General features: G+C 32.4%; 1 protein-coding gene and 1 long non-coding RNA gene across 6 annotated transcripts in view; one reads left to right on the plus strand and one right to left on the minus strand.

Moving 5' to 3' along the window:
- The first annotated feature begins 299 nt into the window (after nt 1-299).
- The window catches only part of LOC118203817 (uncharacterized), a 72,912-nt gene continuing 49,652 nt past the window's right edge, over nt 300-23,559 (plus strand). For 3 of the 5 annotated variants that reach the window (XR_015039215.1, XM_035376108.2, XM_085809948.1), the window contains exons 1-2: nt 300-1,405; nt 18,032-18,156. Coding sequence is in view for 2 of the 5 variants with exons in the window: in XM_035376108.2 (XP_035231999.1) it covers nt 1,267-1,405; nt 18,032-18,156 (264 nt within the window). In the remaining 3 variants the exon portion in view is untranslated. The remainder of the gene's footprint in view (nt 1,406-18,031; nt 18,157-23,559) is intronic. The other 2 variants (XR_004760661.2, XR_015039216.1) reach the window with 2 other exon arrangements.
- Nucleotides 14,993-23,559, minus strand: part of LOC146992897 (uncharacterized) — a 68,000-nt gene continuing 59,433 nt past the window's right edge. Inside the window, exon 7 of the long non-coding RNA XR_015039217.1 lies at nt 14,993-15,071. This is a non-coding gene — a long non-coding RNA (uncharacterized LOC146992897). The remainder of the gene's footprint in view (nt 15,072-23,559) is intronic.

The raw sequence follows: 23,559 nt of genomic DNA on the forward strand, positions 1-23,559 counted from the left end.
CTCAAACCAGCATTTCTAATGCAAGATCCAACAACTTCCTCATCAACATCACTCCCGGAAGAAAGCTTACATCCCGTTAAAGAGCAACCTAAAACTACCAGATCTGGAAGAAAGGTTAAATTTAACCCAAAGTACTTATAACGTACCGATGGTATTTGGGGGGGAGTACTGTGGCGTTCCGACAGATACTTCAACTTCTATTCATGAGATAGCGCCACGTGTAAAATCCAGTTCTTAATCGGAGCAGCAAAGCGACATCTTTACTCACTCAGACTTCTCGTCGGACAAATGTACGCGACGCTAGCACGAACTGTGTTCCGAGCTCTGTGTTGATCTCTGCAATGTAATTTAAATTGTAATTTAGTATTTAATATATTTTTTTGTTATAGGAGATTGTCTACCCTTATTTTCTTTAATTATATCATGCATTAAGCACACACGACCACCAAAATAATCTCAAATAGCTTAGGGACTTATATCTGCTCAAGGAGCTAAATTAGAAGATAAAACTATAGAAGAAAACAGCATAGAAAAACCAGATTAAAATTATAAAGAAATATCCTTGATCTTCACTGAATGGGTAACAATAAATTTGAAAAAGCTAAAGGTTTCTTCGAGAAATTTAAAAATGCACAATCTGTAGGGAAGGTATAATCGAATATTTTCCTAGTGTAGACTGAATTTTAATTTAAAATTCTAGATATGATTTTACACGTTCGAGAACACATTAGTAAATAATTAAGACGTTACTACCTCCTCTAGATTTTCTGCAAGATTAGTATTTCGCAGATGTTTCAAATTTTCACAGATTAAAACATAACTGTTGCAGCTAAATGGGTGGAGACTTTATCTCTATGTTCTCTCCTCGATAATGGACTTTTAGTGTTTTCATATCAAATTTTTTGTATTGACTCAAGACTGTATTTCTGTAATATTTCAGAACATTCTGAACTTTTTCAATGATTAGAATATTTTTACTTTCATTTTTTCGAAACTTATTCGATTCCAGTGAATTCATTCAGAACTGAGAAAATAGATGGCGGCACTGGCTTAAGAGACTTTCGAATTTACAAATACTGGCTTTGTCTCCTTTTTATTCTCGCCTTCTCATGAAAGGTACAATGGAATCGTACTTCTTATAATTACCGTGAGAAGCCTTAAGTTGTTAAGCCGATAGTTTGAACTTCTGGTAAAAACTCTGTGTAGTTCTAAGCCTGAAGCGAAATGAAAACTCCAAATCTCATCTAACTCACAGCGGAGCGTGAAATGTACGCATGCGCAGTGGTTACTTTCTTCCTCGACATCTTGTATGTCCTAGGAAAAGTATCATATGTAGAGAAGATATATCTGAAATTTTCGATCGTCGCTGTGTATATTAATGAATACTCATCTTGTGTGTTATTAGGTAAGTAATTAAATATTCAGTAAGTTTAATGTACCAAAAATGCAATTATACTAAACACTTCAAATGAAATTCTTAATAGACGGAGAGAATGAGATATATTAAAAATTTCATCGTGGGTTTTTTTTTTTTTTTTTTTTTTTTAAGTATACGTGCTTATTTTAACTTAATATGCTGCATTTAATACATGTAAGACACTCAGCAAATGAGTTTTTTCTTTCCTTGCTGAGTAGCAAATAAATTACTTGCCATGTGTTGCTAATGCAAATTAAGGACAAAAAATTTAAAATTTAAAATTACAAATTAAAAAAAAAAATTTTTTAGACATTTAGCTTTCTTTTTGCATGTACATAACATTACATGTTTTTTTAAACCTTAAACTACTAATTTTAATAAAGTTAAAAATTTAATTTATAAAATTTGCACCTACATTTGTAAATATTGAGCTTTTCCTCTATAAATTTGTATGTGTCTAAACCTGTGTATGGAGTTTTTGATGCTTATGTACATTTAATTAAAAAGAATTCTCTCATATACAGAGAAAAACAAGAAAAATCTAACTTTGTGTTTAAATATTAAAAATAATAATAATAATAATAATAATTACAAATGCTGATTTTAAGTTCATGTGCAGTTTTATCAAAAATAAAGCACTAAAACATGTACCAGAAATGTGAAATAGCAATTTAGTTAATTCCTAAAAGAAAGAAACCTTAGTGTATTTAAAACATGCTCGTCAGCAAAGCATAAATATGGTAAATAATCAGTTTAAAGCTTTTTGACTGTAAAACTAGCCAGATTAATGATAAATCCACCCAAATTTCGTTAACATTTTTATCACACAGATAATGCAAAGAATATATAAGATACCGGCACAGCTTTAGTATTAGTCCTTTTTGGCGAGAAATTTGTTTGGCGACATTTTGGAGCGATAAATGAAAAATTATGATAACCTTGGTAACCCTAAATACTGAGCTTCCGACATGCCGCCATTTCTGTCCACGTAACTTTAACGAATTTGATAGGTATCAGAGCTTTGATGGCAGGAGGGATAAATTGTGTGTTTTCCTTAAAGTTACTTTTGTGTTAGGAAAGCACAACATGTAAAATATTTTTTAAAGAGCCAAATTTTTGATAGTTAAAACTGGTGCTTTTAATATTACATCACATGAGTCTTGACATTGAACTCTGCATATTATTATAAACTCCACCCCCCCCCCAAGGGAAAAAAAAATACATTTTCAGTAGCATGAGGTAAACTCTTGGTGTTTCCTTTGCTAAGGAGATCAAAATTACTGTGGTCTAAAAATACTTATTTACCTCATATTAGAACTATAGGGATGTGTAATTGCATGAATTCATAGGTTCAAATCAGGACCAAAATCAGGTTTCATTATTGCTTTTATAACATTTTCATAATTTGTCTGACTATAAAAAATATAATGTTGCTTAGATTATGGAATATATTGCTTATAATTTAGAGTTCTCAAATTTTGTAAATCTTACAACCTAACAGCTGTATATGAATAACCTTCACTGAGTATTATTACTTTTATTAATAGTATGTTGACATAACAGTCGACTTTTTATTTTAAATTTTATGCAAATTTTCTATATTACTTAAACATTTTATCTCACAGGAATCTGATTTTTTTTGTAATAAAAACTCTATAATAAAAGTAAGAGTACAATTTATATATAAAAATTTGACTATATGGCAAGCACTTAGATACTACACTTAGATACATAAAAAATTTTTTAGCAGTTTGCCAGGTTACTTACTTAATAATAATTGAAAAAAAATAGTCCTTATGGAATGATAATATTTACCAAATGATAGGTCTAATTAAATGCTCTGGGTAGGGTGAGCCATACTGACAGATTCAAATTTTCAATGTATTGAAAGCAAACATTAAAACTTTTTAATGTTTAGATTTTTTTAACAGTATATGTTTATATGAATAAACAGTTATCAGTTTTATGAATACATTTTGTTAATCAATGCCATCTTGATTATGCCCACCACTTGCTGGTACATGCTAAAAAATCAATCCTTTGATCATCATTGACCTCTTAAAATTTCATCAGCCTCCCAGGGTGTCCATGGTGACCCCAATAGGAACCCATAGTTTAAATCTAGTAAGATGACTTGTAAACATGATAATGTTGGGACTTTGCTTATTGTTTAGATAACATTGAGCAATCCTGATCCCCCAGCAAGGTCAGTGCCGGAGCCAAGTAGCAGAATTTTTTTAATTGAGAAGATGTACTAGGTATCAGAATTTGCAGATGGTAAAATTTTTAGAATTTACAGAGCTACCAGGCAGTTAAATTCAGGACCCGCAGAGATTGCACCATACAGCAAAATGCACTGTGCCCAACAACCACTCAGAACCTGATTTCTATTTTATTTCTGTTACTTTATACTCCACTAGTTAATTTTTTTTACTGTTAAGAAGGATTCCAATAGGTACAGTTTTATTGTATATATGTGATATGTAAAGCCATAAATGCATTAGTTTATTATAAAAATCTTATTTGTGGTGCTGTAATTTCTGACTGTATATAATTTATACAGAATGAAAGTTAAAGTTCATATCAAGACAATTTTTAAAAATGTAAGAAGCCAGGGAAGGGCCATTAGAAATGATAATCAAAATGAATGAAATACCATACAAAGTTTTAGTGACCTTGCTGTTTGTGAAAGCCCAGGTTTTTTTTTTCCCTTCACATCACCAATTTCCTGGAAGTTGTTTACCCATGCAACACTTGATTGCCAGCCGGGAACTTGACTACGTGGTGCAATATTAAAATTGGTCTGAAATGCATGTTGCAGGGCAATGATTGAGCCACTGTTAGAAAAGAATGGCTTGACAATGAATGCATGCTTCACTTTCATCTGCTCCATGATACCAACTAAAACCAAATAGATTAAAATGTTGTGCCCCAACCTCCTCGAAGCAGTTGTCGTTTCAGGGCTCCAAATTCAAGTAAGCAAGTTGCTCTGCCCACCTTGTATATATACAATATTTAATATTAATTTAATTATTATCTTCTAGAAACTTATTGCAATATTAGTGTAACATAAATAAATATATATACAATGAAGAGCCATTACATTATGACCACCCTCCATATATAACAGTGGGCTCGCCCAGGAAAAAAACCAATATGGGCATGCAACTGATGTTAGAGTATATAAAAAGGCTATACATTGTCTTTCCAAATATAGCACAATTAGCGACATAATGGGAAAAGAGCTGATTTATCGGACTTCGATAAAGGTCAAATCGTTATCGTTTGGCGACTAAGACAGCTGGTGACAGCTTTTACTGCATTTAATGAAGAGATGAACGCAAGCTTATATTCTTACAAGCAGGCTGGCTACAGGGGCATTTTTCTCAAGGTTTTCTCCTAAGTAATGTAAATATAAACTAGTTCAAGAGTCCTGCACAAAGGCATTCCTCTCCTTAGGCAAGTAGTTTATCTCAATTTAATTCACAAACTTCATCAAGATCTCTATGGATAATTTAATTACAACAAAGCATTCATTAAGATTATCCAAGGGAAGACCTAAAAAAGAAATGCTTATCTCTATGTTACGGAAGAGTTAAATTATTGTTATTTCAAAGCTCATAGCCATTGGTGGACCCCAAAAATCAGTATTTAAATAGTAAATTTTTATAAGAGATACTGACAGAAGCCAGGTGAGCACCTTTATATTATAGCACAGGTTATTGAGGAATGATTGAACCTAGATAGCTGCTAAGTTTGAAGGATTACATTGCAGTGGGAAGGGGTTCAGTTCCCCTATAAAACTTCTCAAGATGAGTTTCTGCTCGTGGTGTATTTTGGGTGCCCTCTTGCAAACATCCATGCCTTCTGCAGGATTCAAACTCAGGCCTATTAGGTCGTTGGTGTCACCAACTATTATACCCAGGGGTGTTTGTGGGACCCCAAAAAATCCCTTGAAACTTTTATGGACTTACTACCGACATTTTGTAGTTTCGAGAAGGGGGGGGGGAGAGAAATGAAAAATTACAATTATGAAGTATTGAATGACTTAATTATAAAAGTTCAATGAATAACTTTTTTTGCAAAATTAATAACCATAAATTTTCAAACATATAAACTACTACATTTTATGTAAATATTTTAAATTACCTGAATTAATTCTTTAAAAAAAATTATCTAATTTCTGCTGCTTTTTTTTTTTTATTTTCTGATGTTTGTGGTCTTGTCTTTCTTCTGTGGTAAACTTCATAATTGCAGGAAGGTTGACTTTTATTTTCCTCATTTACAGCTGAAGAAATTTCCTCGAGAACTGCACATGTAGAGGTAGAAGCAGTTTGCTTTTCTGCTAATGTAGAAGGTTTTTGATGAAAATGATGAACCACAACTTCATTTTGATTGTTGTCATAAAACTGCACCAATATTGCCAGTATACTTTCTTGAGCATTGCTAGTACTTTCATCCAAATTTAGAGAAAATGGAGTCTCCTTTAAAGTTTTAATGATATTTTCCTTAATAGTTTTTGCGAGCCCATTTTTCATCTTATAACATGCAGTAGTCCTGGACATTTCCAACAAGTTTAGTGCCGTCTGATCGCGGCTCAACTGTTTGCAGAGTTCAATTAAATTGGGAGCTACATTGAAAGAAAGAGAATTCTCGGCGATAAACGAAGTTATTAATACCTCTTGGCGTGCTTTTCTCGTCACTATATCCAATGGCCGAGCATCAGTCTCGAGTAAGCCATCAGTATTTTTTGAATTAGCATAATTACTTAAAGTCATTGAATGTCTAAATGCACTTTGAATATTTGGTACTTACGTATTATCGCAACCAGGTTGGCGCTATTTGTAAGTTTGAGTAAAAAAGTATGAATAGAAAGAAAATGTACATTTATTAATTACAGATTATTTTTAATACAGTTTTTTATATTATTTTGTTTTAAAATATAAAATAGCAATTAAACCCTTCCGGTTTCGAATTTGAATAAGTTGCAGAATTATTTTTTCGGCGGAAATCTTTTGGCTATTGCTTTTAGCACTGATTGAAAACCGTATTCGCCATAACCATGTACACGTCGACTTATTTTTACTTAAAAAAACATCCCAGAATTGCACAAAAATGGCATTGCGCACACTCTTGACTTTATCCATGTACACTGCCATTTTCTCATAAATTACAAAAATTTGCACGGAAATGCAGGAAAATTTTGTGAATCTTCACATGCTCTTTTTACAAAACTACGTATAACACGTAGGGTTGCCGTAAGTAGGGTCGCCAAATTTCGCAATTTATGCAAATTTTGGCCTGGTTGCGTTAATACGTAAGTACCTATTTTATGTGCGTCACAGTTTTAGAATGATTTGTGAAAGCCTTGAATCCTTCCCCACCATACTTCAGCAGTGAGTTACAAAAAACACAATATGCTTGTCCAGCAACATTTATTTTCTTGCACCATGTGCCGATGGTATCCCCATTACCATCTCTCCGTTCAATCCAGTTCCACCTAAATGCATTCCGGACACCTTCTTCTAATTGTATTATATCACTATTTATATCGAGAAATTTCATAGTGAAATTCTCTTGCGTACATAAATAAAAAAATATTTCAATAAACGAAACGAAAAATTTACACGTGCATCAATAAATGAAAGGAAAATTTTACACAGCGGAGGAAAAAAATGTTGAGAAGCGATCAATGACAAATAGCTAATATGGCGAACCCCTTCTCTACTTATTGGCACCACGCCAGGACAGATAAGACCTTTGAACCCAGAGTTATGTGATCGCACATCTGGTCGAATGAAGTCTCTCCCTATTTTTTCTGCAGCGCCTACTTGCCAAAAAGAATCCAGAAGAGAATGTCTGAGAACCGGGCGAATGAGTCATAACTCGCAATAAGGAAAGAACAAAAAAGAAGTTTTTTCCCCCTTTTCATGCATTATCACTGCCTTTGGAGAAAGAAAGGAAAAAGTTTTCACCATACTGACCTTGCGTTTTCTGCTTTCAAAGCAAACAAAATTACCCAGATCAAAATAAATAATTCATTATTATTCCTACTTCCTTTTGAACGACATTCCGGGGATCGAAGTTCAAAATCCCCGGAGCACAAACACTCCTGTATACCAGCTGGGTGGTTAAAGTTTTATGATAAAGTGCTCTGCTTCTGTCTGAAGCATAGTGCTCCTACCCGCTAGAAGCATAACAGATAAGCATATTTATTATTGCTACCCTGGGTGTCAAGCATCCTCCTATGCTACCGAATTTTGTACAAAACATATAGCTGTTTTGGAAAAAAAAAAAAAAGAACTGATAGATAAAAATTATACATATAATAATAAATTAGTACAAGAAGAGAATTTGGGGGGGGCATTCACTAGTATTCACAGCTAGAAGTTGCTGTGTTGTAGATACTGGAAATGGTGGACATATTAGTGATGTGTTACTAAATGTAACTTTTGAAAAGTCACAAAATCTTGATAATCTGAACATATCTCTATTACTTGTTGATTCCTCCATTCAGACGCATGGCAGGGCACCACACAATGAGGGTATTTGCATCCTACAATTTTAAGCGTGACACATTACATTTTGAATAATAATAGAAGCAAGCGACATCTTTTAGGTAGCAAGTGTAGGGAGCACGAAAGAGTGCATGTTTTGTATATGGGGGCATTTATAATCTCAGAGTGCTTTGTTTTAATTCTGCTGAGTGATGGGGCTGGAGTTTTCATATTGTTGTCAAGTGTAGATGCCCTTAAGGGGTTGTATTTATATTTTAAATCAGAAATCTAAAGGTCTAGTGCCAATTAAGTGTCTTTCATCTTTTATATTTTGCATAAAATTCATATTAAAAATTCCATTTCTGAGTGAAAATTTCTTTTATTCTTTTCTGTCACAAAAGAAAACATTGCTGATTTTATAATGCTGTTAAATACTCAAAACCTTTTATAGGATCATTTGTAGAAAATTAAAGCAAAGAAACTTGTTTAGAATTATGGCCCAATTTTCTAGAAACTGCATCCGATATTTTCAATAGACTTCTCTTAGTTTATTTTCTGTATACATAACTATATGTAATACTGTATATTGATTTTACAGGTATTATATAAGATCCTGCACATGGGACCTTTAGTAAGAGCCAGTAGCTAAGCTAGGGTGGGGCAAGGGGGGATATCTCTTCCCGTGCGCAGCATCCAGGGGATGCCAAACCGATGTTAGGGAATTTTAGATTGAAATGTTTTCCATTCTTGGCACACAGACAAAATCCTCAGTTGTTACCGGGTGGTTAAAGCCCTAGCTAAACCTCTGGTAAGAGCACAAATTTTTATATAATCTATGCATAGTTTCAATAGAATCTGTATACATAACTCTATGTAAGCTTTATTTAAAATTATATCAAATTTTAAGACTAAGGTTTCTGGCTCAAATCAACTATAAGATTTTTGGCTCAGTTTATCGAGAACTAGGCCACAATTTTAAAAGATTCTTAAAAAGGGTAACATTGCATTTTTTTTTTAAATAAAATTTTATAACATATTTTCACGAGGTTTGCTTTGTGTATGCATTATTTATGATGGCACAAACAAATCTTTCAAAAAACTATTCTTACAATTCACAGATTTAAACACTTGTAGGATATGCCAAATACTATTTTAGCAGATAGAAAATTGGGCATTTTCTTCTGGTGTCCAACTTTTTCATCTGCAGATTGCAGCTCTCAAATGATTTTAGTGAGAGTATGCTGAAAATGGAAAAAAAAAAGAGGGGAAGAAAACATGTTGTGGTCTTGAGAATGTGAAAAGATAATTTGAATAAGGAATAGTTCAATAATTTGAAAAACAGAACCAGTGTTTTTTTTTTTAACTTATATTTACTTACTGTATCTGGAAGGAATAAATCAAATGACTGGATAGCATGCATTGTTCAGAAACTGTTGTTTGAGATAGGACGAATAATTCCCCTCTTTTTAATATAGTTTGCGAACTTACTTGTTTCACATAAAAAACAAAACCATACCCCCGCACATCTAGTGAAAATCAAACCTAACTATAAAGTATTTAACTCATTTGTCAAATATAAACTGCATCATCATTCATTTTATTTGCTTCATTTACAAATATACATTTTCTTTTGCTGTTTGAGCAAGATCTCAGGTTATATCTTGCATGTGCCACATACAACTAAGAAGTTTTAGCCTGTATGACTTAAAAAAAAAGTTTATTACACTGAAATGTGTCATAAAATGTTTAAGGTTTATGTGATTCAGTCAGATTTCTTGTGATTTTGTACCATGGCAATTTAAAATATGGAATTGTTAAAAATTGTGTAGTATTGCATGCTCTCTGGCATAATTTAAAAATTTAAGTTGTGGATTCTTAAATTAGTTGCAGGACTTCTCTTTTAAGTCATAGTCTACGAAATTGCTACTTCTTATAAAGTAAGCAGTGATTAACAGTAAAAAGCTGCATGTAGTTTGTGAGCTGTAGTTTGGGCGTGCTTGCTATAGTGGTTAGTAAAGGCTGACTCCTAGCCCCGAACCAAGGGTGTAAGTTGGATCATTGGTCTCGAACTCGAACTGCATGCAGGCTGAATGCTCAGTATCGAAACAGAGAATTTTTTTAAAACAAAATAAAATATTTTAAATAAATTTTTAATTTCTCACTAAATACTTATCAAAACATAGATAAACAACAGTGATAATATCCAAAGAACAAGAGTTCAAATTTTTCTTTGTAAAATCTGAAATCTAAAGTTTGATACCTGTGAGTTATTTCTGCTTGTTATAGGTTGTAATTCAAATATATTTACTGCTATGTATTGTATTTCCAAACTCATATTTATTTCAGTAATTCTAATATGTTTAATTAATCATTTAGTAGCATACTTTAATTTAAACTAAAAATAAACAAATTATCAAAATTTTGTTTTCTGAGAAAACTTCCATAGTGGAATAAAACTTGAGAATAAGTAATGACAACCTAGTCTTATTTCTAATTTATTAAAATGTTTCTTTCACTAGTAAACTGTACCAACTACACAGCTAACCATCATAATCGGCTGCACTCTAAATCCAATGGTGTGAGTGAGCAGTGTATGGTACTTTACCCTAAATTCATATTGAACAGTTATTATGGACTGACTTCCTAAATTCATGCTGAAGAGTTATTACTGACTGACTTCTTGAAAAGGAGAGCATACAAAAAACCTTCTGCTGCTTGGATGCCATTTTAAAACTTCAAAAACAGTATAATGATAACAGTGCTGCCACTTATTTGGGGGGGGGGATGCTACAAACTAAAAATTTAACATTTTCCTTTACAATGACATATTAATTTAATTTTCTGTTTGTAATTATAAAAATCTGAAATTTTATATAGAAAGAGCTGTTAACGTATGAATGTATTCCAAAAGAAAGCAATTATTCTTAAAGCAAAAATTCATACCTGACTGTAGTTATTTTTTGACAAGTATGAATAAAAGTAAATTCAATATGCAACCTCAAATCTTTGAATAAGAATTATATCGCATCCTAACTTTATTAGCTCCATTTATAAATTTTCTGGTGCATTATTCATGTTCGTTTTTAATAATAAGGAAAATAATGTAAACTCAGACTTCAGATAACTAAAATCTTGACATCTTTCCAACATTCTATTTGTTTTAATCACAGATACTTGCATATTATTCCATTAACCATCAAACTGTCACCAAGCAATTCAATTTAATGCCAGTTGTGAATAAGTGTGACATAACACACTCACAACTTCTGCACATTTGTTTGTCACCCAACTGATTCTTGATAAATCACTTTTTTGTTTTTATGAACACAACAAAACAAACAAACAACAACAACAACAAAAAAAAAAAAAAACTGTTACTGCTGTATTTTTCCCTTGCATTTTAGAAAAAAGGGGGGGGGGTAGAATTTTCAGGTACCATCTACAGATCAGCAAGCAGTGAATTATTTTCAGTTTTGGGATTCTGCTCATGGAGGTAGGAAGTAAGAAGGAGTCGCCCTAAACAAGTTTCTCCGTACCCTGCTCTGAAGCACCGGCGATCCCTACGTGGTGACCAAAACATTGGGTCATTAACCATTGAGTTCTATGGGATTTGACGCATTCGGGTGTAAATATTTTGTAATTACGTCGCAAATATACATATAAATGTATATATTTTCTTTTTCTACAACACTTCAGAGTCCTAAGTATGTGAAAACAACATATTTTTAAACAACATTTCATTCTGAACGGAATTAAATGCTATACTTTTCACAGGACAGTTTTCTCAGAATGGTTTAATTTGAATGAAATATTTTCACAAGTTTTTGTTAAAAAATTAAGGTAATTCGATTTTATTCGGTTAAGGTACAAAAATTAAGATCAAAGTTTATTGTATTATTAATATTAAAATTATGCATTATTTCTTTTCTATTTATAGAGCTTCTTTCTAAAATACTTTCTTAAATATGACATGATTTTTTGGCTTCTTTTAAATCAAAAAATGTAAGTCAATTTATAATTAATACTCTATTCGGTTCATTTTAAATTAGAGAATTATTAGGAATTAGCGAAATACTTTCGCTAATTCCTAATAATTAAATAGGTATTAAATAGTATTTGACTTTCTCTGAACATTTCTGAAAGGGAATAAAATAAGTTTTTTTTTTTAAAGTATTATTTAAAACCTGTAACTGAGTTATTATAAAATGTAAAGGGAATAATTCTTTTAATTATACTTATCAGATTTTTTTTTTTTTTTTTACCCTTCATTTCAACAATGCATATTCCAAAACTCTTTATTACGTTCTTAAGTGCGCATCTCATAGCATTTGCTTTACAATACCTTTTTTCATAGCCCAATGCTCAAAACTTCATCATACCACATTACAATACCTTTTAAGAGATTGCTTTCCAATACGAACAATTCTTGCTTAAATAGTTTTATAACGTATTTGTCAACAGGATTTCAATTTATGTTTACAATTCAATATTAAGGTTATTATATATTTAGATAACATTTATAATCATTATAAATTAGATACATTTAATCATTAGATTTCTTCACAGTACTTTCACAGTTGTTTATAAGTAAATAAATTCTTCATTTCAAATACATTTATAAATAATTTAATGAATATTTAAGTATTTTGTCAAAGGCAGATACATGCTTTTTGCAAGCACATGCATAAATACCCATACATATTTCCTATTTATCATTTCCGGCATGTGCAAATCTTTAATTTCTGTGCATTCACTATATTTTTCGTGTAAAGTAATTTACACTAATTTAGCATACACCCGAAAGTTTTACATAAAAAATATATATGAATATAATTTGAATGAAAATTATAAGTATTATTTTTAATACCCACTCAAAGGTCAGTTTTTCTTCAAAATTCCTCCACGATGGCATCTCTCTCTTTAGGCAGATAGCCCTTGCATGCGTTACTCTATTTAATAAAACCTTAATCTGACCTATGTGCCTAATTACAAATATTTTAACATACATAATTTTATATTTACATTTAGCCATCAAGTTTCAAACTTTTCAAATCTTCTAGAAAATAAATTTTGGCAGATCTCTTTTAGCAATTTTCTTAAAATCTATATTTTTGTAGTGCAACAGCTTAGAATTTTATAAAACAGATTCATAATCAAAATCGCTGTTGTTAGTTATCGAAAAATAACCAAGATGTCATTTTTGCGTAAATGTCAGTAAACTATACTAATTGCTATTATCCATTACACTATGAATGTTTCTTTCATGCGAGAGTGTCCCTTTTTCGATTTCTATGGAACTGTCGTGTGTCGAAATACTATTAGAATCTTGTCAAGCGAGCTTCTGAATGTAAACAAAGAACACCCTGTTTGGTGAACCAAGCTTCAAAGCAGTGCTTCACTTCTAGCGCGGAATGGCCCCTCCTCTCTTTCCTACCTCCATGATTCTGCTGCTTTAAAAAAAAAAAAAAAAAAAAAAAAAATTGTGTATCAATGGAGATGATATAGTCAACTCAATATGGATGACAAATCTGTAACAGGCTGAAAGGGTTACCTGGAGAAAGTTTGTAAAGTCTTTAATCCGGACTCGTCGGGACTTCGGCGATTCCGGATTAGGGGTTTTTCCTGATTATAGATCATCAATTTAAATCTGGTAAGATGGCATACAGAAATTATACAATTAAAAATATGAAACCGTAATTTATAAAATAAAGAGCAATTACAATCTAAAGGGTATCAAAATTTACAAAAAAAAAAAAAAAAAAAAAAGGCTTAATATTTATTTGTTTACTTTATTAAACATTTCTTTCAATGCGCGCATGCGTAAAGCATACATTACGCGTAGTCGAAATTAGAAAATTGCAACCAGAAAACTTGATTATGATTTAAATCATATCGGAGTGCATCGAGATGAAACACTACGTTTAGTAAGGAATTATAAGTCGAATAAAATAAAAACATCTGCCCTGAAGATGAGGATAGTGCAGACCGATCAACTTCCAGTTCATTGCACGCCGATACGTCCCCCCCCCCCTCCGCAGAGCAGCGTGAAATTGATAAACGGATTTCGGAATCGTTAGAAAAACAAATCACCTTTCTGTCACATTCTTCATGCCTTTATTTTTTTTTTTTTTTTGCAGCAATTCCACTTTTTGTTTAATGGATATAAAAACATGCTTTCGCTTTGTAGATCCTTTGGCAGCTCCAGAATTGGAAACTCTTTTTGACATAATCGAAAGTTCAAGCTTACTTTTTATAAAATTGCTCTAATAGTCTGCAAAAAATAATAAGCTGGATCCAATGAGAAGATTAAGGAACAACACAATCTGCAACATTAACTGAAATAGATAATTAGATAATTTTAGCCTAGCTTATACCATCTGTTATACATTAAATGCGCATGCGTAAACGTATTATGCGTTTACGCCTGCGCAAAAAGTTTGTAGCTTTGAGGTCCGGATTAAAGACTTTATATTGTACTAGTTACCTTCTGAGAACTTCTGGTAAAACTGGAGAATTTAGCCAAATAGGTGAAATTATTGAAAGCCTTTTTAAGAAGCACCAAAAAGAAATGGTTCGAACACTGACTGTTTATTAAACAAAGTGATGTTAGTTTAATCAGAATTTCGTAGGAACTTTGGTGAGATATCTGCCAGCTTTCAGGTTCAGCGGATAATACATAAAAACCCAAATACATAATTCAAATAAATCTCCTCCAGATTGTTTAAAATTGCTTAGAGTGGGTAGTTTGAGATCATTATGTTTTACTACTGCATTATTTGGATGTGTCATTCTGAAGGTGAACTTCTTACAGTTAAAGGGCTATGAACTGCCGTCAGTCAAGTGTCTGGCCATTGGAGGAAAGAAATAAACCTTAAATTCCACATATTTTTTTGATATCTATTGCAGACAAGTGTTATATCTTAGTAAAGAACGAAAACAACAGTTATCTGTTAATAAACTCATAAAATATGTTTAAAACTGTAATAGCTATTACCTGCATTCAGAGCACTAATTCTAAGGATAAAATTAAAATGATGGGAACTTATTTATAAGAAAATAAAACTGCATTACAATGAAAAACTTTTTAAATTTTATTAGATTATGAAAGTATATGAAAATCCACTTGAAGACATTTGATCTCTTCTCCAGAGAAATTCCTATTAAAAATATGAATAAATTATTAATATAATATATTAAATAAGCTTAAATACTATTGTATTTTAAATATTAATATTCAATATTTATTAAATAAGGTTTGAACCATAATAATACATAAGCATTACATTCATAAAAAAAGTTTGAATTGTGTACTTTTATAAATATCATTTGCAAAGTCAGAGGCACCATGATGCCTAATCTCACTAGACAAGCCTGATGGAGAAGTAAAGGTGATCTTTATTATATATATCCAAGCACTGAAGCAGCTGCAATAGCAGAGGGAAGTAGCATTTGTAAAGTGGCAGATTAGGTCATTTAAACGAGTCTGATTTGAAAAGACTTAAATCAGATAACATGGTTAGAAAATTAAATTTTAATGATGTAGAATCTCAAAAAGATTGCAAAGTCTGTATCCAAGGTAAACAAACCGTTCAACCTTTTCAAAAAGAATCAAAATTTCAAAGTGATAAATTAATGAATAAGATTCACTCAGATTTGTGTGGACCTATGAGAGTCTCATCCGTGCTGGTTCGCATTATTTTGTAACCTTCATAAACGACAAATTGTATTATGTCGAAGTTAGTTTTCTTAAAACTAAAGACGAAGTAAAAAATTCATTCATTATATACAAAGCTGTGGCTGAAAACCATCTAGGTAAGAAAATAAAAATCCTTCATTCACACTAATGGTCTCGATTATGGCAGACAAGAGTTCAATAAATATCTTCAAGAATGCAGGATTAAATGACAATTCTTGGCACCGATGACTCCCCAACAAAATTCAAGAGTTGAACACATGAATTTAACAGAATTGTCCAGATCTTTATTACTATAATCTTCCCAAATGCTTTTGGGCTGAACCCTTGAACTCTGCTGCTTATATATACATAATGGTTGGGAATCGAAGTCAAGGAGAAATGAGACATCATACGAGTTCTTTTTTGGCATCAAGCCAACTGTATCTGACTTCAAAGTATTTGGGCAGAAATATTTTATACTTAATAAAAGGTTAGAGGGAAATTTGATCCTTGGTCAGAAAATATTTTTGTAGGATACTTGAATGAATCGAAAGCCATACAGGCTGTAGAATAAAAATTCCAAAAAAATTGATGATAGATGTTAGATTTATTGATGAATTTGAAAACTGTACTATGCTAAAGATTTTTTTTTTTTTTTATTTATTTATTTTAATATACCTGATAAAAAGAAGGAAGATCCTTCAAATGTTAAGCAAATATTGGCTGGTGAAATAACAGAGGACTCCTCAAATATGGCAGAAGCATCTGCTCAGTCATCTCAAAAAGAAGATTCTAATTCTGAAGAAATACCTGCAGATCAAAAGGTGGCCAGGTCGGCCAAAAAAAATTAAGACTGGGAAGACCAAAAACAAAGTACCGCAATAATGAACATAAAAGAGGAAGAAGCACAAATTGCTGAAGGTGATACAAATCCGACATTAGAAGAAGCATTAAATGGAAGATATGCTGAAGAATGGCATAATTCTATGCAAACTGAATATGAAGCACCTGTTAAAAATGCTGCATGAACGACCACGAAACAAAAAGATAATAGGATGTCATTGGGCTCTTAGAATGGAATATAATGCATATGGAACAGTTCAAAAGAGAAAAGTTTGATTAGTTGCCAGAGGATTTGCACAGGAACCTGGAATTGATTTTAATGAAACCTTTGGACCTTATTCTATGTCAACTAGATTTTGTTATGGCTTATGTAAATGGAGATTTAAAAGAAGAAATTTACATGGAACAAGCTAAAGGTTTTGAACACCAAAATAAACCTGACTATGTGTATGCTTTGCAAAAGTCTCTTTATGGTTTGAAACAAAGTGGACGACAATGGTATTTAAAAGTAGACAAAAAGCTCAAAAAGTGTTTACAAGAGACTCAGTGTGAGTTTATTCTAATTTTATATGTAGATGACATAATAATAACAACAAATAGCTATTGTTTATATGCTGAATTTAAAGATTCACTTTCTTAAGAATTCCATGTTAAAGACTTGGGCAAACTTCATTATTGTCTTGTAATAGAATTTAATCAAGATGTAAATAATAATTCTATCAGTTTATCTCAGCATAAATATGCTGATAATATTTTTGATAGGTTTAATATGCAAGATGCAAAACCAGTAGCAACTTCTTTAGATCCTAGTGTAAAATTCAGTTATATGTGTCCTTCTGAAAGTGAAATGGAAGAAATGAACAATACACCTTATCACCATGTAATTGTTTTGCTTATGTATCTTTCCATGTTTACTAGGCCAGATATTACATGTGCTGTGAATCACCTGAGCCAATTTAATAACAATCCTGGATAATTACACTGGTTGATTGCAAAGTGCGTTCTTAGATACTTTTGAGGACCAAAGTAATCCTGACTGTGTATGCTTTCCAAGTCTCTTTATGGACTGAAAATTATTGTCCAAAGTTTCAAAAGACTGGAGAAGCACTTATTCGGTATCCTGATGCCAATTGGATGTCTGATTTTTATACTAGAAAATCCTATACAGGTTAACTATTCTAGCTTGCCGGAAATCCAATAACATGGGAAATATCAAAACAACAAACTGTTGCATTATCAAGTACTGAAGGAGAGTGCATTTGTCTTTCAGACAGTACTAAAAGAAGCAGTTTATTTACGTCATTTTCTGAAAGAATTAAATTTCAATGCTGAATATCCAACCATTGTATGTTGTGATAATGAAGGTGCACAAAAATTTACGAAAAATTCTGTTTATCACTCATGCACTAACTAAGCAGATAGATAAGACATCACATCATGCATGAGATTTATGAAAGAAATGAAATAGACGTTAAATAACTGCCAACAGAGAAAATATCTGCTGATGCACTGACAAAAACATTGTTTCAAAACATCCTAAGTGTTGTAAATTAATTGGAACGACTGTAAATGATTAATGTTTATTATTTTTTTTTCTAGTCGCCAATTGTGGAAAAGGGGGATTGTATCAAATATATGAGTGTAGAGCTTATCTTAAGAGCTCTTCTAATGCATGCACAGTTTGCGCTTATCTGCACAGCGATGACGTAACTCTTTTTCGCAATGTATGTATGCACATTTTTTCCATTTCTTTTCTCCTGTATGAAACCATGTTCAAGTTACACTCTGGCATTAAAAATGTTGATTTATATTATAATCTGTTTAAGCTTATTCCCCCCCCAAACAGTCTGCAGTGCCGAACCAGTTTAAGAGATTGTGTAATCAACTACTTTACCTTTTTAATATTCTACTGTTATCAGTTGCAAAAGCAGAAATAAGGCAAAGAAGGCAGTTATTAGGCAATTCAATAAGTAGTTACTAGTACCTGTAATGCATAACTGCAAAATAAGACTTGTATTTTAAAAGAATGACATTTGAAAACATGTACATATTTTCGACGTAATAAAAAAAAAGAATTTTTCACGTATTAATAAACTATGCAGTTATGCATTTTGATAATTTACAGAAAGGTTCATCTATTAAAATTCAAAAACGTGAGGAATAAAAAAGGAACAACAAGCAAAGAACGGGAAAAAATTTAATCTTAAGGAGTAGAAAAATTTGAGTTTTAAGGAGTAAAACAGCAAACTCTAAAGGAAAACATGTTATTTTCAGAGCTTACTGCTTATCCTTAGAATTCAGCTTCTTCTTCTTTTTTCCTTTTTTTTTTTCTTTTTTCTTTTTTTTTTTTAATCTTTAAAAACCCACACACGTTTTTTTCCTTCGTCATTTAGTTTTTTTTTTAATAGTTGTTTCATTTTGCATAAATAGACATAAATTTTTATAACATTTATAAAGCATAATTTTACAGCTCATGTTCATATATCTTGAACAAAACGTTTATTTCAATTATATCGTCTTTAATTATACCTCAAAGTAATTGCTGTAATGCAAATCATATATTTACTTATTATCAATACTAGACAAAAAAAAAAAAAAAAAAATTCAGGTAAATAAAGAGTGGAGGATTTATGCATCACTCTAATTGCAAAAATGACTGGTCATCATTGTAAAGCTCTCAAGTCAATATTTAAAAAATTCTACACATACTCTTTTAAGAGCGTTTAATACCCCTTTCTCATGTCGATTTTTAATAACAGATGGCGCTACGAACGTTGAGCGATAAAGACTCAAATCTGTAAGACTACCTACAGCCTGGTTACTATGGCAACGACGCTTCCTTCCTCTGTACTCGTTTGCCGGGAAAGTGAGTAAGCCATAAAACACTTAAACACATCCCCTCAGTTGAACAAAAGACCTGCTGTCATTTCTTCCGTCTATGACTCAGACTGCAGAGTATGTTTTGAACAGGAATAGAACTTTTTCACTTTTGTGTTGAATGAAAGATATCTGTGAGATACGTGCAGTAGTCGCTATTTCTTTTCGCAAAATTTGTTCATCACGCTTTTCAATGTTGCGTAATGTTTCATAATTTGCCGTTATTTTGCGGAAGTAAACAAATTTCATCGCGACATAAAAATTATATATAAATGATTTTATACTTGATGATATGTGTATACATATATAGCAATCACATAATATTCCATTTACTCATCCATCCATAATATTTCATAAATTACCATCCATAATATTCCATAAATATGTGTTAGCACTTTCCAGAGCTTTATATATATTTTTTACTTGTATTATAAAATCGTATAACACTCCTAACTATTATTTTTTTACATCAAAAGTGGATAAATCATTATCAAATTTTTCTAGTACACGGAGAAATGTCTATGTATCCACACACATAAACGTAGTAAAAGATACTATTGTTGATTGAATATCTTTTGGCAGCAATATCAAGATGCAACGAAAATTCGAAATCAATTAATAACATGCATTTTATTACAAAAATACTAGCAGGACGTATTATTTGCACAAAAAACTTAGTGTGGAAATAATTTGCGGCACATTATCTGAGATCCGCTTTGAATGAATACATAAAGTGTTATAATGAACAATCAGTTTTAATATTTCACTTGATACTGAAATGCATAAAATCAAATTGCGTTTCTATGTTTCAGGTTTATAAAATACAGCTGATAATTGAAGGGGTATCAGGTTTATAAAGTACAAGCTGATAATACATGATAAGGGAGAAGAAATTCCTAAATTACAAAATTGAATATTATATTTTAATAAAGTAAAATGATACATATTATAGATACATCCTAAAAAACGATAATATATATATGTAAGATAAAAATGTATGAATCAGAATTATAATATAACTATAAACATAAATTCTTCCTCTCTATTCTAAAATCGTAATAACTTATCTGCATTGCGTCATTCAAATTAATCATGCGATCTTACGTAACCGTTAATACCAGATGCCTCTTGACGACCAATCACCGAATTGTAAACCAAAACTTTTCTCTTCGCGTGCTTCCATCTTTCATAACTACGCACTTAAGCTTTTGCCCTCTGCTCTGCTAAGATGTAATTTCGCTGGCTTGCTTTCTATCTTAACAATATATAAAAATGTAAATCTTCTGTGGAAAGGCACGACTAGAGTGCCAAGTGATTGTGGCCACAAATATCAATTGGAAATAAAAATGGAATTAAAATCGCTTCTACTGCCAAGTTTTATTTTAATATGACATATATATATATATATATATATTGTATATCGTTGTATACCGTATATATATATATATATTATGTATTTATATGTATATCTACTCTTTTCCGGATGTAACTGTAATTACGTACTGTGCTGGTTTATCATCTTCCTGTAGCGATGCATTTGGATTTGCTGTGTATGAATCTGTTTCATTGAACAGGAACAAATAGGAAACAGAATATTGAAAATTGAATTTTTTTAAAGCATTAGTAATTTATATATATTAGATTGATTAAAAAGAGTATATTCATGCATAACGTATAAATATGCGAAGTGAATACTTTTTGGCAATCACCTTTCTAGGATGATCATTTTTAAAAATAACCAGTACTGTTGATAACATAAACACCGGTACGATCTATCTGCCTAAGGGAAAGGATGCCTTCGTGGAAGACTTTCTAAGGGAAATTGGCTCCTAGACACGTTACACAGGGTAAAACCACGAAAGCGCAACCAGTCCCTTCGCGGAATTCGAAACTCGGACCGAAATACTGGTGTTCAGCTACTTTACCGCTTCGTGCCTCATTTCAGAGCGGATTCGCTATATATGAAACAGAGTAATGTGCTGTTACCGTATTTAGCAGCCTGCCTTTTTCCTTGAGCTACCATAAAAAAATAAAATAGCAAAATTATAACAGCGTCTCTAAAAAGATGCTTTGCGATATTCTCATTAAATCTTTATCATTCTGCGCTACTAAAAACGAAGTACGATTATTTCAGATTCAAAATTTTATAACATTACTTTACAGAAAGCGATCTCATGTCTTCTAAAAATAAAACCCAACATCTGTTTCTACTCAAGCGCTTACTTTCTAGACAAAGTAATTTCAGTGTAACGTACGTTCAGTTTTATCTAACTTTGAACGGAAAAAAAAAAAAAAAAACTATGTACATAACAGGCAAAGATATTAACAGCACATTTACTCAATTATATTGGATTACCAGAGGAGAAAAAAATAATTCGATGAGATAATTCTCTGAGAATTCATAAACGCTAAATTAAGAATAAATTTTATAAAATGTTTACTAATGAATACATGTATTTGCATAGTAAGTTTCCTTTTTTAAAAAATTTTTCATCTTTATCACGTTTATCGGAGTGTCGTATTTAACTTCACAATTATGCTCCGAAATTTCATTGCTGTAGATTGGATTATTACCAATATATAATTCTACTAGTAACCAGAGCCAGTATTAGAGGTTTTTGCTGCTCACTACAATATCTTATCACTATAATGCTCACTATAATATCCGTGGCTCTTACTTCTGCCACGCGCCGCCAGTGGCTGAGTGGTTAAGAATATTGATTACTGGAAGTTCGACCTGGTTTCGGTTCGATCCCAGGCGAACCAGCTGGCTGCATGGTTTGTTTTCCTGTTGTGCAACATGAATACGACCCAGTTTCCTTCAGCAATTAGGCTCACCCGCGGCCGAGCAGTTAAATCGCTGAACACTGGTAGTTCCAACCTGGGTTCGAATCAAGGCGAACGGGCTGGCTACATGGGCGTTTTCATAATCTTCCCCGTGTGTAACGTGTATGGGGAGCTTTGCTATAAACTAAACTAAGCCTTCAGAAACTTCCTCCACGAAAGCATCTGCTATCTGCCACCTCGTGGCTTTGCTATATTCAAAGAGCCTAACCCAATTCTAGCACTCAGTTCCTCTCTAAATTCTAGCGGGCGAGCGCTAAAGTCGCCTATTACTGGTAGTTCAACCTCGGCACATTATCTGAGTTCAGCTTTGAATGAAAACAACATAAAGTGTTATAATGAACGATTAGTTTAAAGATTTCACTTGATACTGAAATGCATAAAATCAAATTGCGTTTCTACATATCAGATTTATAAAGTACAGCTGATAATTGTAGGAATATCAGGTTCATAAAGAACAGTTGATAAATACATGAGAAGTGGGAAGGAATTCATAAATTACAGAATTTAATGGTTGTAACGAAAATTTTAAGCACGAACGTTCTTCATAAAGTTATGAAAAAAAAAGCAGTCAGTACCTTTAGTGCGGATAGTAATCACTACCAAAAATCTATGCTTTTCTGCGAATTTTTTGGTAGTTTTTCAAAACCTTCGGCTCGGAAACTTGGTGGCCCGAGTTCAAACACAGGTCAACCTCATTTGGGACGTCTTGTGCAGAAGTGAAGATAGGATCAGCAAGATGTAGCTGAAAGTCCGAACGTGCGATGTCGGGGTTATATGGTGGATGTGGTGAAAGATCCCTTTCGAGTCCGTACAGAGGCCAGCCGGTGAATGCAGACACGTATGGTATTATCTTGATGGAACGTTACCTTTCTGCGCCGGAACTCAATTCGACTCTTTTCCTTGATAGCAGCGTCAACATGCACTAGCATCTCGTTGTATCCTTTACTGTCAAGGGTTTTACCTTTTTCCATATACTATTTGTGATTAATACCACGGCAATCCCACCAAATACAAAAGAATGATCTTTTTGTTAGTCAAATTACGCTTTACGATGCTGCCGACGGACTCACGGGCGCAGATCAACTAAATTTTGGCCTATGTTGTTGAAATAAATTTATTTTTCAACACAAGTGACTATCTGGTCCAGAACTTTAACTTTGCGTTGATATTCGAGAAGAATAGTACAGGCTCGAACACGTCTAACCTTATCTGCTTGAGTCAGCTCATGCGGCGCACAGCTGACGTTTATGTGATGCATAGTGCGACTAATGGAGAGATTCATTTTTATGGATAATACCACGGCAATCTCACCAGATCCAAAGCATGATCTTTTCGTTAGTCAAATTACGCTTCGCGACGCTGCCGACAGGCTCACCGGGCGCAGACCAGCTCCCTTTTCGACC

The sequence above is a fragment of the Stegodyphus dumicola genome, chromosome X2, assembly GCF_044657685.1.
Source record: "Stegodyphus dumicola isolate Sdum_Otavi_A_Nest chromosome X2, ASM4465768v1".
Taxonomy (NCBI): domain Eukaryota; kingdom Metazoa; phylum Arthropoda; class Arachnida; order Araneae; family Eresidae; genus Stegodyphus; species Stegodyphus dumicola.